Raw genomic sequence first — 15,986 nt, forward strand, 5'->3', positions numbered from 1 at the left:
TCAATGTCGAGTAGATGGTAAGTTGATTCTACCATCATACATCTCAATTGATGTTTTAATGTGGATGCTTTCTCAGTAAAAAAATGTTATGTGGGATAGTTAAATCTTTTACCAAATTTTGAAACAGGAAAAATATCAGATTGAGGGAGGCAACGAAAACATGATAGCATGAAAGTGCAGAGAACATGTAGAAGAAAAGCATAACATATCTTTGAACAAATTGGTGAGAGAAAAACAAAAGCAGTGTCCTGAATAGAACAAGAATAGTTTTGTAGATTACTAACCAAATAAATGAAGGAATAGGAAAAAAGTGTGAGACTGATTTTATATTTATGCTCTCAATATCAGCTTTAGATTCACTTCCAGGCAACATGCACCAACAAGCCTTTGTTGGGACCATCAAATAGCACAAGATCGAAGATTTGAGGGGAAAAAAATAAAGGTTAATTGGTTTGGAATTATGTCAGATCATCAGCCTTTTTAATCTCCTTTTTTCAATTACTATTGTAGTGGGAGTTAAATTATATTTAAATTACAGTCGAATCATGACGCTTGAACTGAATACTCTTAAAAAGAAAGAGGTATACCGTAACAAAAACCTATAACTCTTGGTCCATTAGTAAACATTTAATTCAACAATCAATTTGAGAGCCAACATCTCAGTTTTCAGCATGATCGATGAGGTACGTACAGATTTTCTTGTTATTTGTTGGAACATTAAAAATTTATCTGTTAAAAATTGCGACACTCGATTATATTTGGCCATAACGCTTGAATTAAATACTTTTAAATATAAAGAGTTGAGCATGAAAATTAATAATTAGATCCTAGTCTTGTAAGCTAAGTTGGATGATGGGATATATATTGATAGAAGGGCACTATATATAACAAAGGCACCTGATACTACGTACTGTCTGACCATAATCTTCATTTTCTATTCTCTCTGAATTTTGCTTTTTGTGGCAAAAAGCTTAGGAGAAAACGTTGCAACTTTTCATCTACATCTCTATATGCATAAGGGCCATGAGGCCACAAATAAAATGCCCTGTTTTAACAAATATTTGAAAAGGGCTGAATTTATTTTAACAATTTAATCCATTACTCTAAAAAATTACGATACTCATGTATTTTCATAATGCATGCAAAATAACCGTGAGGCCGAATGGTAAAAAAAATCTAAACCTTTACGACTTGTTGCAATTATATCCAAACCTTTTAATTTTTGTAATAATATCCAAATTGCATTTTTTTGTTGCAATAATATCCAAATTGCATTTTTTTAGCAATAATAGTCAAATTGATGGCTAAAATTGTTGTTTTCAATTAAAATATTAGGCTATTATTATATTTTGATGTATGATAATATAGTAAAACTCCAAAAAAATGGCAAAAAACTAAAAAAAAAATCACATAAAAAATGCAATTTGGATATTATTGCAACAAAATAATGCAATTTGGATATTATTGCAAAAATTAAAAGGTTTGGATATAATTGCAATAAATCGTAAAGGTTTGGGTTTTTTTTGCCATTAAGCCTAACCGTGAAGATATTGTTGTTTATTATTTTATGGACCTAATGGTGTTAAAAAGTCAAACTTTTTAGACTTTTTGGAAATCAATTCAAACATTTCAAATGCTGTAAATGTATTCAATTTGATCAATCTGTTGGAAATCTAGTCAATTTTTCAAAATCGATTTAATATTTGTCAAAATTAATTATCCAATCCATGTGACATCTCAATTTGCAACTTTTTTTTAATTTAAATTGCACATTCAATTGCCGCCTGAACCCAATTAAATCAATATTGAAAAATTGGATAGATTTTTAGTAAATTTGTCAAATAGTGATAGATTAGCAATATTTAAAAGGTTTGAATATATGGCTTTTTTGACACTATTATTACTTATTTTATGCCATAATTGTATTTTTCAATTTAACATCTTATATGGTCCCAACATATTTATATCTAATATTTTTATAATTAATTTTTTAATGCTCTAATATAGGCGCTCCATAAATTTAAAAATCGAAATGACCATTTATTCGTAAGTAGACATCATCAAATTCATAATTGCTCTTTGTTATTTTTATGATGGAATTAGAGAAAAGAATATTACGAGACTCGGAGATTTGAACATAAACCATTTTTGATACTGAAATATTATAAACTTAGAGGAACCTCTTTGATTTCATTTGATATACAAAAAATGTTCTTGTTGATACAGTAGGTGAAAAATATATATGAAACTTGGGAATCTCTTTTTCAAGATAACAAAAGATTGCATGTGTGCAATATGTATTCTTTCAAAGAAACGCTTTTGAACCGGATACCTTTTAATTTTTTTTAGAGAAAGCTTCTCTATATTTAGAAAAATAAAGGAACAAAGGGTGCCCCTCTAATTTATGTCACGGGATCATTTAATTCAATATATACTTTTTTAAATAATTAACTCCAAAACTCTCCAAATAATTATATACGTATAAAAACCGTAAAATAATTTTTTATATATACAATTTTTACCGATTTGACAGATTTATTTTATAAGAAAAACTGGTCTTGTCTGCTCCATTAATTTTACAAATCGAGATAATTATATCCAGAACATAGTCTAACATAGTTGTTTTTAAATGGAATTACTTGATTAGTCCAACTATAAAAAAAACTCCACTATTTTGATGGAATTGAAGTTTACATATAATTGTTTCAATTCGTCTAATTGACTTGATCAAACTGTTCTGACATATATTTGTTAAAAGGGTCAAAGTTGTGGATTTATAAAATCATTTTTCCATTTAAAAAATAATTGATATGTACAAATTTATAGTTATCTTCTCATGCCTTTAATTAGGTTAATAATCACCCATGCCCCCTAAATTTCGGCTACGGACACAAAATCCACTGATGTTTAAAAACGGACGTTAAACCTCCAGATCTTTGTGGCGGCGTTCACAAAACCCCGTAAACCCCAAATATGACCAAAATATCTCTGGCGTCGTCTTTTTCAGTCAGCCGTCAGTGTTTAAAAAAAACTGACAGTGCCACATCAGCTGCCATGTCAACAAAATACTATAAAAATTCAAAACAACCAAAATAGCCTTAATTTAATTTAAAAAAAATAATAAAAAAAATCAACTCAATCTAACCTAAACCATTTGATTAACCATAACAACCAACCCAACCACCACCCCCACCCAACTACCGCCGCCACCCCACCACCGCTGAAAATTTTCCGGTCATCTTCTCCGAGTGAAAGATGTTCATAAAATTTTCCGGTCATCCACAAGGTGGTTGGGGTGGTTTGAGTTTGAACGGATGGTTTGGGTTTGAACGGTTGGTTGGATTTGGGTTGAGTTTTTTGATTTAATCAGATATTATATTTAGGGGTATTTTGTGTATTTTTTTTTCTTTTGATGATGTGTCAACTGACACATGGTGCTGCCAATATTTTTTTTAAAAGAAAGCCGCCAAACAAAAGACGGCGTTAGGGGAGTTTCGGTCTGTATGGGCCGTTGTGAGCGCCGCCACAAAAATCAGGAAGTTTAGCATCCGTTTTTAAACATCAGGGGGGTTTGTGCCCATAGCCTAAAGTTCAGGGGCCATGGGTGATTATTAGTCCTTTGATTATACCAAGTACTGAAAGCTACAGGACTATTATTCTTCATTGTTTATCTTTAGTGCAGTACCCAAATTCGCTTAGAAAAGTAACAGTTAGAATCAAGATATGATCAATTTTCTTAAAAAGACATTAAACATATTTTCTTAAAAATAAATAAATCACATGGAAAATCATTAAGAATCTGGAAAAAATGCATATGATTAAGAGAACATCATATGCCAAATAAGCAGTCACGTCTCGGCAACTTAGTTTGACCCTATTTTATATAAGGAATAATCCACTCCTTTGAGCATAAATGGTAAGGCAAGGGTGTGTAGCTCCTTCACATTTTACCCTATAGACTCTATGATAATATTGTTGTATGGCTATAAAAAGTAGGATAGAAACCATTAAACCCTAATTTTCTTTACTGTAAGAAAAGAAGGTTCTCTCAAAAACAAATAAAATTATACATTCGCGACAATTTTTAATATTAAAATTAGCAAAATCAATTTTCATATATACAATTTGCCAAAAAACTACTCGTTCAAATAAAGTTGAAATTTATTAATAAAAATAATATCATGCAAGATTTCATCACTGAATTAAAATTAAATTATTATTTTGATATCAAGAAAATCAATTACCTTTTATATCGAAATGGAGTGTATAATTCTCTTCTGAAACAAACCTTGCACCTCTCGACACTCTTCAAAAAACCGCTTGACTACTCATCGACAAGGAGGGAGACTTAATTAGTTAATTATCCTATAGACACCATTACAATATGGCTATAAACCCTAAATTTGGGGATATATTTTGTACTTGCATTGTCTATGCAAATCTTACAAACCCATGTGTTAGATTCTTGAGCTATAAGTAGGTTACATCTTTAGAACAGTTGCGGTACAGCTTTAAACAGTGTATCAGAATAGTAACACATGACCCTTTATCAAGGTCACTTCAACTTTTCCTTGCCCAAATTTAATTTCTGTTTTCTCATGTAATATTTTAGAGTAAAGGGTAATTTACTACTTAAATCTACGAGCCATATAGTGAAACTTAGTTTATTTTGATAATTTAATTCATAATTCTCTAAAATAAGACCAATTAATTACATTCGCTCATGTATATATTTGCATAACGCATGGAAAATAGTGTGGAGATATTTTTATTTGATATTTTATACTAAAGTTATTATGTTTGTATTTATTTTTAATATTTTATGTCAATTTCAATATATTTATGTTAATATTTTCACATTTGCTTTCTAGGTGCTCTACACGGAGTGAATGTAATCAAACCTATTTTGAAGAGTTATGGATTAAATTGTTTGAATATATAGCTTTGATTAATATGAGCTCCTTTGACAAGTTCAAGGACCATAATAATCATTTGATCAAATTTAATTTACATTTTCTGTATGTAAAATATTATTAAAGCTGTGATAAACCCTTGCTAGCTGGTACTCTTGGAATTTTTAAGTTAAGTTATGATTACACTACGGATACATAAATGTTTGTTTTAAAACAGAAGATACGTGCTTCTGGAAAGAAAATAGTTAAAGAATTAAGTTATTTTACATGTACAAAAACGTAAATGAAGAAAATAGTTAAAGAATTAAGTTAAAATTTATAAGATATGAAATTTTCATTAAACCCCCAGCTGTCATGTAATTATTTGTTCATTGCCCAATCAGCCTATAGGTGTCATATTAACCATAAACTCGATCTTATTAATTCATTAAAAAATCTTTCTGTAAATGGGTGATCATATATAATTAATTAAGGAAAAATAATAATAATAATTATAGTTAATTAATTAAGGATATATTAGAAGGATAAATTACGGCTAAAAGGAAATAAAAAAAAAAAGATTTGTTAAAAATTAATGGAGATTAACGCGTTTACAGCTTAAAAAAACAGTGTCACAGCATAAAAAGACAGTATAGTTAAGAACACAACAATGAGACATAGTATTAAGTTAAGTTATAGCTAATCAACTGGCTTAGTTTGCTAATTATGTCTTTAATTACTCCACTTTCTGTTGCTTAGTCAGTTAGGGCAGAACCAACTTGTCCTAAAAAGCTAGTTGCACTGTTACATTCCTATATATATCCTTCTAAGCTTTTAAGGTTAAGTGACAGACAAGGCCCAAAATAAAAAAACTTAAGAAACAAGAAGAAAAAAAGAGAGGGAGAGAATTATTATTATTATTATCATTATCATTATTATTATTGATTTAATAACTATTTTGATATATATCTAAATTTTTATATTTTAAATCTCTCTCTCTCTTTGTTTTTTTGGTGTTCTTCAATGGCTTCAATCCCTCATTTCTACTCCGATTACCAATTTTCTTCTGATGAATTCTCAGAGATTACGTCTGTAATAGCCAACCAGGAAAATTATGGTACTATTAACGGTGGCGCCACTACTAATGGTGCAATTTCGAGTGGTGCAATGATGTGTCATCAGCAGATTAGCCTGCCGTTATTGTATGATGATGGTAATATTAATGGTGGCGGCGGCGGTGGTTGTGTTGATCAGAGTTTTCATACGGCTGAATCCGATATCTTGTCGGGGGTTCCGGCCACCACTACTTCCTCATTTGCTGGGGTTTCTGATATGTCTGTGCCGTCGTTATTGGAGTATAAAATGGGGTTTAGTGGCGGCATTGGGAAGATTCAGAATTTTGGTGGCGGATTTCAGTTTTCTGATGCATGTGAATATGGAGAAGATTGTTGTGGGTTTGTGCAAAATTATAAGTCTGTCTGTCCTGAAACCGGAGATAATTGGGTAATTAACTTAACATTTTCGGGTTAAATTATTTTACGGTTACTGAACTTAGTCCTTTTTTTATAAAACAATTACTCACGTTTCATTTGTTATATGTTGATAATTCCGACTTTTAATTTTTCAACAACGGGAGATTATTCAATCAATCACGACCGATAATTATCTATGTGATCGACAAATTGCTCGGTAATCTGCTTTGCCACGTAGGCTATAATATGTAATTATTGGCCGAAATTGATTGGATAACATTCTATTGATAAAAAAATGAAAGTTCCATCAGTTACCAAAATATAAAAAATGAAGCATCCATAATTGTTTTATAAAGAAAGTTAACAATAAAAATAATATTTAACCCGAACATTTTCTTTCTAAATTTGTAATAATTTGGAATGTTCTTGACAGTATTTTGTTGCTCGTTTTATTTGTTACAGGGAATTCAATGTAATCAAATGCCAGCAATTCAAGAACACGCCAACATCAAAGTTGGCCGGTATACAGTTGAAGAAAGAAAAGATCGAATACTTCGGTACTTGAAAAAGAGAAACCAAAGGAACTTCAATAAAACTATCAAGGTATATATTTCTCTAGTTTCTTCTTAATTTCCATTCGATTCCGCTGCTTCTAATCTCAAAACGCTTACAATTCACGGTATTTATATATGCAGTATGCTTGTCGCAAAACCCTAGCTGATCGAAGAGTTCGTGTCCGTGGAAGATTTGCAAGAAATAACGAATTGTCTGAAGAAGAAAGTGGAGGGAAAAAGAACGATAATCCAAATCAAGAAAAGGATTCATTTTGCAATGATTCTCTTGAGGTATTTATGTTCGGATTAATTTTTTTACAGTTACTAAATTATATATTGTTTATATTTTGATAATCTAAAATTTTATTTTTTCCAAGAACGAGAGGTTCCGAATAATATAATTTATTTCTTCGTTTTGCAGATCAAGAACGACGACGATGATTGGCTGCAAGAGGCAGTAGCAAGTCTAATGTACGTACCATACATAGCTGGGTGACTTATATGGAATCAAACAAGTACTTGTGGGATAATCACAATTAAGCAATTTAATTGTTTATTTAATTTTGTGAAAGTGTACAATTATCTAACCAAAGCTAAAAGCTAGAGAGGGAGAGAGACAAAATATATCCTTAAACATCATTTTCAAATTGAACTTTAGTCCCAAATTGAAGTTCAAAAGAGAAAAAGATTCACCTAACTATCATATGATAATCTTGCTTCAACTATGACATAAAAAAGATTTGGCACAACTGTTGTAATTAATGTTTGTACGTGATGATGGATTGAAGTCTTATTGGAAATTTTAACGAGCTCCAATTCAATTCGTTTCGATTTGATCTGGTCGATGTATATGATGTATTAAAGTTAAATTTTAGTTTGAAATATCGATCTTGTTGAGCTATTTTAACTAAAAAAATAATTAAAGCCGTCTTCATAAGTAAATTTTGTGATGATGAGAAAAAGTTCAAATTTATGATGATTATGTACAGTAAAATAATTTAAGTGTATTATATTATTCAGAGAATTTTGTATGTATTTTATAATGGTGGTATCAAATCATTGTTAAGGATTCATGAAGGCCACAAATTTAGAATCTTTTGAGGTTTTAGACAACAAAAGAATTGGATATGAACAGATATTATTGAGATTTTTTCAAAAAAAAAAAAGACTCATAAAATCAGTCTCTATAAATTTGGGAAAATATTCCCATAAATAATATATGTATATTAGAAACAAAATAAGAAGTTATGAGTTGCAGAGCCCATGATTTTGAAATTGAAGAAATATGTGGTTTTCATTAATTTTCTCTGAGAAAATAAATTACATAAAAAAAGATATTAAGTTCTAAATTTTTGGAGTGGAGGTGGAGGGGACGGAGAAAGTGAAAGATCATTGTGCTTCATATTTGCCATTATCCAGTATTCCAGTCCCTTATTGTTTATGCGTGACTCGTAATATAACGCATTAATAATATTATAGTTTTTAATTAATAATTTAATTAAAATAAAATGTTAATTAAAATATTTTATTAATAAATTAATCATATTTTTTATAAATAATCATGCGTTTATAGTTTTATTTATTATCTAACTAAAGTAGTGATTTAATTATATGTAAGTTTTAATTGACAATTAAATAAAAAGAACATTTAATAATTATAGCTTATAAATAAATAAATTATGTTCGTTTTATAGAATATTATATTTAAAAATTGTAATTATTTTTTGATCGTATTCTAATTTTAATAATCAAATAAAATTAGAATATAATTTATAGTTAGTTAAAATTATATTTACTTAGTAGTAGTAGTTTACACTACACGTATAGTAAATATAATCATACATAATAGAAAGAAGTTAATTGGCTTAATGGTAAAAAAAATCCAAACCTTTACGACTTGTTGCAATTTTATCCAAACCTTTTAATTTTTATAATAATATCCAAATTGCATTTTTTTATAATGAAAGACACGTCATCACCGTGTACGAATTTGGGAAGAAAATGAAAGTTCGTGTATTTCTATGAGAAGTTTTAAAAAACGTGATTAAATTGAGAAAACATGTAAAGTTGGTGAACTTTTATAACATTAACCTTTTTTAAATTAATGTATTAAGCACTTAATTATTTTAAATTGGTTTGATAACTTAAAAAATTCAACTTAATTTATTTAGTTAAACCAAAAACCACTTAAAATAATAAGTCAAAAATTTTAATTTGTTTTTTTTAATTAACACATTAAGCTATAAAATATTAATTTTTTTATTAAATAAACGTTATAGCTAGCTCTATTTTATAATGTGTTGGTTATGTAATTATTTTTAGGTAGTAGGTACAAAAAAAACCCTCGACTTTTTTTTTCAAAAGTACAGATCAACCTTTTTATTTTTTTTATGCACAATTAAGTCCTCATGTTTTTATAATTGAACGATTAAACTCTCGTTGTTTTAAAATCAAACGAATAAACCCTTTTAGTTTTCTTTTGGGACACTTACCCCCTCAAATTTTCGGTAAACATTTTAAACATTAATTTTTTGTTAACTTTTTTCCTATATGATTATAAGAGACATGTCGGCTATTAACGAGTGTTTCTAATGGTGTTGGAGGAAAAGGGGTATTTGTTCTATTTGAAAACAAATAAGATTTAATTATACCCAAATAAATAAAAAAATTAATTTGTACTTTTGTTAAAACTATGAGAATTGTTTTGTACCTTTTGCCTTATCTCTAATGAGATAGGTAATTTCTCTATCTATATATACTATGTTTTTTTTCTTTTTTTGAAAATCTACGATATGCTTTAATTTCACGATTTTTGCGCATGCCACAACTATGAAACTCTATTCAAATCAGAAAAGTGTCAAATTTGAAGTGATTTCTGAATTTATTTGGTGGGATTTATAGATAAACTGGAGCCATTATTGTACTTCATTTTTCACTGCAATATACTTCCTATATATATATATAGCAGTTGAACTATACTTGCAAATAGGTCCCAAGTCAAACAAGGACAAGAAACCATTATCTTGGTCTTTTTAATTTTAGGCTGCAAAAGATGGAACTATCAGAGTCAGTTTTTATACTTCATAAATTTTCTATGAGTCAACTTTAACAGGAAAAATTTGGATTAAGATCCTCTTAGGCTTTAAAAATTCAAATCTTTGTCGGTACTTGCTGTTTAAATTAAACTTTTAAATTTTTATAATAAAATTCTAATTTTATTATTTTGCTGCAGTTTTAAATTATTATTTTTCAATCAATTTAATTTTGTAAGTCTTTCACATTATTTTTCTATTTGATAATTAAGTTTTTCACGTCATTACAATACTTATTTGCTTTATCTGACTTTTACGATCATTTTTACTTCAAACTTGTTTTTTTTTTTGCTTCAACCATCGAGAGTTAAAGAATTAGAATTAGATTTTAATGTTATTTTTTATTTTTATTTTCTAAAATAGAAGTTAAATTTTGAAATTCTAAAAAATAGATTTAACTAATTATGGAGCTGGTATTCAACTAAAAATTTGGACTGTTAAAATTGATTAGAAAACAATTAGCTAAAATTACGACGAGATGATTAAATTGGGACAATATTATAATAATTAAAAAGTTTAGTTTAAATTATAAATAAATATAAAGATGGCCAAAAGATTATTATCTTTAGTTATAATGATAATGAAATTGAATTTTCAGGAACATGAGGTAACTAAATTATATTTAGTATATTTTTTTGGATAAATTATATTTAGTATATTATGCTTACATTAACAACCAAAATCAAATATAGATTTTAAAAAGCGATCAAATTGTGCGCTTTATTTTAACTGATATGACATTATTGAAAACAAACGTATTTTTTTGTTTGCGTAAATATTATATTATCAAAAATTTAAAAATCACATTATTTAGATATTTCGTACTTACATAAATAAATAAATAAATAAATTGACTACCATACTATAGAAACACTATAATTTGGTAGCCGTTAAATAATTAACCCTTCAAGCCACATTTCTTCTCTCGGATGATTTTTTATATATATTATAATAACTAAAAAATGATAATTATATTGTTAAGAAAATGGGTGTCACGAGTATGCATTCTTACATTCGTAAGAAACCACTATCTTAAAGCCATTAAATTTGAAACATGTCCCTTTCTTTTGTAATCTTTTGAATATAGTAAGAGTTAGGTATATATATATAGGCTTAATCACCAAAAAAAACCCTCACCTTTTAGCCTCTTTTCAGTTGCACCCTGACGTTGTAATTTTATCAGTTGCACCTTAATTCATACCTTTGAGTTTCAATTGCACCCTCAAAATCAAATTGAACTTTTTTCACTCGAAAAAAATTCATAAAATCTCTTATAAAGTACTCGTTTGAACTCTTTTTCACATAAAAGTTAAAAATAAATGACTTATTTTAATTTTTTTCAAATAAAAAAGAGATCAATTTAGTACTTGAATGTGGAATTGAAAACCAAATGTGTGAATTAAGGTGCAATTGACAAAATTGCAACGTCATAGTGCATTTGAAAAAAGGCTAAAAAATGGGGTTTTTTTGTGATTAAGCCATATATATACGGCTTCATTTGGAAATAATTGGACTTGAAGTCTTAGAAATAGTCACAACCATATGGAGAACATATATAAGTTGTGGACGAACGAAATTATAGAAAATGATGATTGAAAAAAGATGTGTACATAACAAAAATGGAAAAATATAAGGATCAAATTTTTGAAATTATATATGTGATGGAAATAAAATGGGGTAGCCTTCTCCATCAATAATTGTCTCCTCCAAATGAGGCGAATCTTGAACTTTCTACTCGATGCTTTAAAGCTATGTTTTGCACTATATATTAAATCTCTGTCCCAAAAAGTATTTAAGAAAAATAAACTAAAAGATAGTTCACTTTCTTGCTTAATTTAATTGCACCAAATGAGAGGGAAAATGAACTTAATTATTTTTTATTCTTCAACTTAATCATTCTCTCCAGATATAATCTAATATTGAATTAATGATAGAGAATTTCAGGATAATTTTTGCAAGTAGTTCCTTAATTTTCATCTTTCTCTTGCACGGTAGTTTTAAAATTTTATTTCTAATTACATATTAGGGTTATTTTGTTTAAATTAAAATGTCTAAATGTTATCAAATTTACTGATCTAAGCCTCAACTTTGAGAGTTACTAAATAATGTTGGCAAATTCAGGCACAACGGCATAGTCCGATATCGTTTTATTCATTATACAACTGTAAAAAGTGACATCATTTGAGGTCAGTAATTGCCAAAAAATCAAAAGTTATGACATTATTAGCAACTTGCAAACATGGAAGTTTAAATCGCTAAAATATGTAACATTCGACATTTTAGTACAAATAACCCTATATATTATCTTTTAACTTTTCTTTCAATATTCATATTGTTTTTGACGTAACTCCATCGTCTGAATTAAAATTTAATAATGTGGCATCCAACTTGAGTTCTATTTGGACTGGTAAATTTTTATAATTTGCAATACACTATCTTTTTTCAGTTCAAATAGAATTCCAACCTGCTGCTACGTTATTAATCAAATTTTGACAGAAATATAATTGAGTGACGCCCGAATACAAAACTAATTAGATATTGAAGAAAATATTACAAAAATAAATTTTAAAGATTATCATAGATAATAGACAAAAGTTGAGGGACCAACACATACAGAATTTAACCCAAAATTTCAGATTCATATTATTTTATTGTCCTTTCAAGATTTTGGGTAGCTAGCTAATGAGGTTAGTTATGGTAATGGGGTTTGGCAGTTCATGATGGGAATGAAAAAAAGATTTGAGCTACATATATAAGATCAATCAAATAGGGTCATTCCATGAGATTTGCCGGTGACAATAAGACTTATCTTTGCCACATTTAATTCCCACAAACTTAAATGGAACCCAACTAATGATTGCCCCAATTTGCTTCTTTAGGTCCCATAAGATCACAAAAGGCACTATGCATTAGTTGACCTAATTCCGTCTATCATCTTCGCTTTCCAATTTTTCCAATTCCAAATTCGGAACCAACTTATTGTAACTATATATATATTAGTTATGGCATGCGAATGATTTCCCTAGTCTCTTAGACTGAGGCTATAGAAACACTTAGCCAGTAATGATCTCCGTATACTAGATACAGGGGCGGAACTAGGGAGGGTCGAAGAGGGTCGGCCGACCCTCCTCGCCGGAAAAAAATTAAAAAAAAAATAGATTTTTCGGATTTTTTTCCCGTAGGGGCGGTTATAACCGCCCCTAGAAACCGCCCCTACATGTGTTAGGGGCGGTTTTTTCTCTGTAGGGGCGGTTAAAACCGCCCCTACAACTGAAAATTAACACATTTAAATTGTTTTACAGCAGTTTATTTTTTTTTAAATAGCCGAACGTAAAATTTCGACCCTCCTAAATTAGTGTCCTGGTTCCGCCACTGACTAGATACATGTGTTTTTGCCTTTATACTTATGTCCGTAAACAAACCGAACTGCTCACGAGATGATCGGCTGTTCTGTTCGATCAAAGTTCGGTTTGTATCCTAATTTCATTTTATGGTCATTTATTTAAATGATTTAAGTTTGAACATACTGGTATTCGGTTTTATTTGCGTTCACAAACAACTTGTATATAAGACCGTTTGATAGTTCATAAATGAGCTCGTACATGAACTCTATTAAGAGTTTATAAATTAGCCCGTATAGAAGTTTGATAAAGAGTTCGCGAACTAAACTCGTATATGAATTTGATTAGACAAATTGTCTCGTATTCAATTTATATATCAATTTATCTTGGTATAGTTATGAATAGGCTTAATCCATCAAAAGGCTATTGCACTTTGATCTTATATTTATTTGATCCTTTTTAAAAGTTTAATATATTATCTGTTTTCCTATTTAATGAATTTTTTTTATTGACAGAAATTATGAGTGTATCGCTCTATCGCCTTTAAGTGACTGGCAATTTCTATATAGAAAATGACATAAAGCTCCTAAATTTTTTTTGATCTTCTTTTTCAAGTTTTGTATTCAATAAATCTATGTAATTTTAAATATTTGGTTATATGATCCCTCTCATGTTTCTCAACATGTCGAGTTACGTGGACATTTATTGAATATTGTCTTGCGAGTGTTTTACGTGATAGTAACGCACACTCTTTCGTCTGAAACAATATTTAAAATTTCAAAATTAATTAAATATAGAGATTGAATAAAGAAAAATAATTAAGAAAAATGATCATATAATTAAAAAAAAATAAAAACAGACGAACCTTAAAGTAGATTTACCCTTCTGAATATAACATAGGCCATCATATCCTTGTCACTATCATGGCATTGATGAACGACTAAGTTAAGTCGAGCACTATGGAGGGAAAAAAGCATACTTTGTATAGCAATAAGGAAAAACTAAGGTCATGCAACCCTTTTAATTCCTCTCCTATCATATGCTTTAACCTTGTTTTTCCCATTATTATCTCTTCATTTCAAGTTTCCACCATCTTTTTATATAGGTTATTAGGTTTAGATGTGTAGGGTTTTTGTAGAATTTGAATTTCTCAAAATAGGGATTTCTGTGTATTTCTCGTCAATTTATATATTACTATGTTTCTATAGGATTTTATTCTTTTCGATTTCATGAAATTATTGAATTAGTGCTTCTATTTCTTTTTATAAAAAAAAATACTTAATACAAGTAAAGTAATAGTGTTAAGAGAGTGATTTATTTAATTATTGAAGATAAATATTTATTTAAATTGAATCATTATAGATTTCTCTTACATACTACTTTTTAATTTTATCTATAGTATTCCATCTGTCATAAATTAATAAGCTAATTAACCCAAATCTAAATATTAAAAAATTCATTTATTAGATGAAATAAGTTAATTTATAAGATAATTATAGTGATATTTATTTGATTAAATAATGACTTTGTATTATTTAGTGATTTTTTGTTTAATACATTATAGTATAATCAATAAGATATTTATTTACTTAACTAATAATTAAACGCTTATAATTAAAAATTTAAAAATCAAAAAGTATTTATTAATTTAGGACGAAGGAAACAATATATATGCGAGAAGATTTTGTAGTAGAGAGACGACGTTATTCATGTGTCTGATTTGGAGAGAGATTCTTATAGACTCAGTCTAGCACATCATCCGTGTGTTATCTTATCACATTTTGACACGTCATTAAAATAGTGGCGCTATCGTAATTTTATTTATTGTCTTTTTACACTTTTGAATAGTAATATTACGATAATGCCACTATTTTAATGACGTATTATAATGTGATAGGTTTAGTCTACATATGACGTGTTACACCGAGTCTATCTAAAAATTTCTCCAGGTTTGGGTGGATTCAAACCAAATTTAATCTCTCTGATTATTTTAAATACAAGTCTAATTTGGGCTCCAGTTCAGTGACAAAGGTAGAGTATTAACATTAGAAAAAAATGACAAATATTTATTATATAAAGGAGATAATTTTTAAATATAGAGAAATGCAAATCATAAAATATAAAAAATATATATATAATAGTTTTAACATTTTTAGAAAATTGGAAGGGGGCATGGAACTACGACTGCTCGAGCTTGACTAGAATTTCATATCTAAAACTCAAGTTCGCTCGTACATTATATTTATATATGGATTGAGTTTTTCGAACCTACATTAGAATTTAAATAATTATTGAAGTTTAGTCATGCCCATAATAAAAAAAGTTATCACGAACTAAGATTTAAAACAAATTTAAAATAAAAATTTTCTATTTAATAACTTGATCCAAAACGGACGAGCTGAATATTCAAATTTGTGATCATTAATAGTATTAGACACAATATCCAAAAGATTACCCAGAGATTGAAATAGAATCAAGAGCAAATTATTTTCAGATCCTATATCATAATTCAGAATTTCATCTATCTGTTTTAAAATCAAACAGTGTAGTCTTCTTCATTTATTTTTGCTAACTTTTTAATCATCTGGTTGAATTTTAGTGTTGTAGTCAATTAAGTCAAAGGACTTGATTAAAG

The 15,986-nt window shown here is 28.4% G+C and overlaps 1 protein-coding gene across 1 annotated transcript; it reads left to right on the forward strand.

The window, feature by feature from the left end:
• The first annotated feature begins 5,755 nt into the window (after window positions 1–5,755).
• Window positions 5,756–7,749, forward strand: LOC126674237 (zinc finger protein CONSTANS-LIKE 15). The gene is made up of 4 exons (XM_050368653.2): window positions 5,756–6,395; window positions 6,827–6,967; window positions 7,060–7,209; window positions 7,340–7,749. The coding sequence occupies exons 1-4, from the start codon at window positions 5,916–5,918 to the stop codon at window positions 7,412–7,414; spliced, it is 846 nt and encodes a 281-aa protein (XP_050224610.1). The 5' UTR covers window positions 5,756–5,915; the 3' UTR covers window positions 7,415–7,749.
• Window positions 7,750–15,986: the final 8,237 nt, after the last annotated feature.

This window comes from Mercurialis annua, linkage group LG3 (genome assembly GCF_937616625.2).
Source record: "Mercurialis annua linkage group LG3, ddMerAnnu1.2, whole genome shotgun sequence".
NCBI classification, from domain to species: domain Eukaryota; kingdom Viridiplantae; phylum Streptophyta; class Magnoliopsida; order Malpighiales; family Euphorbiaceae; genus Mercurialis; species Mercurialis annua.